This window comes from Tribolium madens, unplaced genomic scaffold (assembly GCF_015345945.1).
Source record: "Tribolium madens isolate multiple individuals breed KSU strain unplaced genomic scaffold, Tmad_KSU_1.1 Scaffold_7;HRSCAF=85;Tcas5.2_LG10, whole genome shotgun sequence".
Classification (NCBI taxonomy): domain Eukaryota; kingdom Metazoa; phylum Arthropoda; class Insecta; order Coleoptera; family Tenebrionidae; genus Tribolium; species Tribolium madens.
The window spans coordinates 1423807-1427882 of record NW_025401050.1 but is presented as its reverse complement, the minus strand read 5'-3'; the positions used below and the strand labels follow the sequence as shown (position 1 = coordinate 1427882).

The 4076-nt window shown below is 30.3% G+C and overlaps 1 protein-coding gene across 2 annotated transcripts in view; it reads left to right on the top strand.

Annotated features, from left to right (window-relative positions):
* Positions 1 to 3115: 3115 nt before the first annotated feature.
* The window catches only part of LOC123009496 (glutamyl aminopeptidase-like), a 34964-nt gene continuing 34003 nt past the window's right edge, over positions 3116 to 4076 (top strand). The window contains exons 1-3 of one of the 2 annotated variants that reach the window (XM_044405864.1): positions 3116 to 3179; positions 3228 to 3312; positions 3505 to 3564. In XM_044405864.1, the coding sequence (XP_044261799.1) occupies positions 3270 to 3312; positions 3505 to 3564 (103 nt within the window). In that variant the 5' untranslated portion in view covers positions 3116 to 3179; positions 3228 to 3269. The remainder of the gene's footprint in view (positions 3180 to 3227; positions 3313 to 3504; positions 3565 to 4076) is intronic. The other variant, XM_044405866.1, reaches the window with a different exon arrangement.

The window sequence follows — 4076 nt, the reverse complement described above, 5'->3', positions numbered from 1 at the left end:
CATTAAGTTGCGAGGCGGAAGATCTGTAGTGACGCTAGATTGGGAAATTTAGGGGGTTTTTCTTACATTAATCTCATTTCAAACAATTCATCAACATCATTACTTGATAGCAATATCCGTAATGGTGAATCTTACCTAACTGCAGGTCTAAACCGCCGGGTCAGTGGAGTGTAAAGGTTGTGGAAATTATTTGTCAGGGAATTATGTCTTGCATAACCGTCTGTCAAATGGTTTCTACTTCTTTTTCCGGGTCAAATAATAATAAAAAAAATTGCACATCGACGTCACCATATATCTTACTCGCTTTTTAGTGTCTCTCACCCCAAGCTACGAGGCAACCGTCTTACTTTATAAATCTTGAGCTAAAAAGTCCTTGCAATCACAATTCGTTTACATGACCTACCACTCTAATAATGTAAGCAAATTTTGCTTAAAATTTATTTTCGAAAAATATTCAGAAAACACAATCATTGCACGGTAAGATATAAATAAAAAATAATAATATAATGTGATTATTTTCAGGTTTTATTGAGAGATGTCACGAAGCAACAGATTCAATCAATGATTTAAGGTTTACTAAGTTTATTTTCTGTATGTTTTTATAATAAAAAAACAATTATAAAAATGTTTGAATCATTATTACTTACTAGAGAGAATAAGTGTTTTGTCAAAAATAATAAATTCCTACTTCACACCCCTGGTTTCGTAACTATTGCTATATTTACTGAGGATACTGATCACGAATGTGAACAATTATTATTGCTAGGAATGGTTTTGTTCAAGAAGGATAACTGTTCGGCTTATTTTGTTATAACACGTTTCATTCCAACCTACATCTACATTTATTACATCTAGTATAATAAATTTTTGTTCCTAAATTTAAAAAGTGCTTGTTGTAGTAAGATACAACTAAGGGTATCATCAGTAACTTTACACAATTCAGGAGGTACAGTTTCCGTCATTTTGCATTTATCTCGTGCCATATCTATCGCCACTTTTGTCACTTTTTAAATATTTTTTTTGTATGAAATAGTGGGACCTTCTGGCTCAAAATTTGTCAGTAAAATTCAATTGTAACAAAAATTCTTCATTTAACCTGAAATCAAATATTTTTATCTATTTCACCTCAAAAAACAAAGTTGCGACGTTGCCAGTGAGGTGATAGCTGTGTCACAAGGTACCCATTTTTCAATTTCAAAGCTTGGCAACCCTCATTCACGAACGTTTTTTCGCAAGTAACCTTATACATACCAGGTGAATAAAAAGTAAGGAACCAAACGTTTTTTGCTTAAAATATTAATTTTTTGTAAAAACTAATTGATGAGTGATAAAGTACTATAAAAATGTGATGTTTTAACAAGAATAAAATTTTTCAAAATTTCTTTTTGTTTTTGAGTTCTACAAAAAAAATAATTTTTTTAAATGGCAACCCGCTATAAAATCATTTTTCTCATAAAAGCTATACTCTAAGGATTACAACTATATGCTTTATCTTTAACTTTTTCAAAAAATTTTTTTCACATAAATTGCTATTTTGACAAAAAAAAATCGCATAACTCAAAAACAAAACAAAAATTCGTTCTGAAAATATGATCACATTTTTTATATTATTTTAATTTATATTAATTATTATTTTCTGGAGGCAAATGATTAAAAATAAAACCGCTTAGTTCCACACTTTATATTCACCCTGTACATACTACCGTGTTCGCAATAAAATTATCTTTATTTTCATGTACAGGGATTTTTTTATTAGTATATACATTGCCCTATGTACTGGTCAGTCACAGGAGAGTTACTTCTGAAATAAGTTGGGCGACAACCCATTATACAATTCAAATGGGCGTCTAGCTTTCTCATTTTTAAAAATTATAAAATTGAATCCAAGAGTACTTTGCATATCTTTTCATTTTGACATTTAAAAAGTAACGAGTCAATTTTCGTTTAATGCAATGTATTATTACACAAATAACGAGAAAGTGGACATGCTCTTAATCTATGGAGAATGCAAAGAAAAAATCTATGAGACGAAGAGGATCTGAAGAACAGAATAAGGCAAAAGTCCAGAAACTACTTTGCGACGTGTGAGACACTCAATACTAAACAGAGTTACGTGTCGATGGAAGAAAGACACTTTGAAAATTTCCTGCACTAGTGACGCTGGTGTATTTTGTTAATACTTGCATTTGCTTTTTAATATTCATTGATTAAATAAATTAGGTACTTGTCATTTTGACGACCTCACTCATTTTCAACCAGCTCACATTGATTACTGAATTAATTTAAATAAAATATTATATCCAGTTACATACGCGAAAAGTATTTTTGGTTGCAAACTAATTAATTTTCAAAGTAACTCACCTGTGACTGACTGTGTATACAATTTAAAAAACCGGGTCAATTTCATAGGGTAGGCAACCAACATTTCAGGCTTTAGAGGGTACTAGATATTAAAATATTCAGAACTAAAATTTTGTGTCAAGTGTCAGTCTTAAAACTTAAAGCGCAGCTTTTAAAAGTTAATACCATTTATAATACCATGTACACCAAAGTAGATTGGGAGATATGGTCCCCTCGCTTGGCCCCCACAATCGCCAGACTTGACACCTAACGATTTTTTTCTTTTGGGTTATTTAAAAACAAAAATTTATACTAATGTTCCAATGCAAAATGTAGAAGAGCTGAAAGAACGTATTCGTACAGAATCTTATATAGATCTTGAATTTATCAGAAATGCAGTGGGGGGTTTTCAAAATCGCTTGGGTTATGGTTTGGAACTGTAAGGAAAGCATTTTGAACACTTGCTTGAATTATTAAATATTTTTCATGTTTTGATTGGTTTCAATTTTTTTTTTAAATTAATATTTAATTACATTTACTTTGTTGTTTTTTAATAGTTTGTCTTTTATTTATCGATATTAAAGTCTTTGTAATATTGGTTGCCTATGCCTAGAGTCATAGAGTAACGGCTAATCGTAATCATAGTAACATTGAAATTGACACGTTTTTTTTTTAATAGGGCTATGTATATTAATAAAAAAAGTTTTCAAACTTAACAAAAGCAAGAGTGTATTTTGGGTTGCCTCTTAAAATTGGTTAGCCCTGTATAATTAATGTCAGTTATGTCATGGCTAAAAGTGAGGTTATGGTCTATTGTTTTCGTCTGAAAATTACTTAAAGTAAGTAAAAATCTCCGCAATTACAATAATTTCATTGTTTTTTTTTAGTTCAATTAAATTGAATAATCTTAAATTGTTACAGTAAGAATTATGTCTATTAGAATATTACAACAATTGAGGCACAGTTATTTGGGTTAGTGTATCAAATTTAAATTTGTGTGAATTTTTAATCGCAAGGCAATTGAAGAAGGAAAAATACAAGTGTTTTCATACTTCAACAAATATTGCTTTGATAAAAGTTATACATGACGATTTTTGTATAAACTTTGATTAGTTATCTTTATACTGACTAGAATGAAATAAGTTCAAGTTTTTATTTTTGCAGCATATGGTGGAGTGCGCCCCAAATTGAATTGCGTGGAACTCAACAATTATTTGAGTCAAGGTAAAGCATTAAATTTTAAGTTATTATGTATGACTTTTGATGAAATTGACTCCTAGATTATTTTAGGAAATTTTAAACAAAGAATAATGGAAAGTACTTATAAAATTAGAGTCGTTATTACTTCATAAATACTTAGAAATTGTATAGTCAATGTTATGCCATTAAATATCAAATTATGCAACCTTATCACCTTTGGTGCTTTTTTTGTTGCATAGTTTTTTTTAAATTTCATCGTTTGATACAACCAAGCACTTATTGAAAGTTAGTCTTAAGGCTCTTCATCGTAGAAGATAACGGTAAATCCTGAACTGCAGTTGTATGTTTAATTTTTTTGTGTCATACAACATTGCAATTCGTCATTTTTAACCGATTTTCTATGCGTCAGCCGGCTATCACTGTTGCACTCATCGGTGTTCATATCTCCTTCAACGACAGCAAATTTGAAAGGCCGATAGATACGACCCGGGTACCTACTGGTAATAAAGTAATAAATTTTAGAATAGGGCCTCATC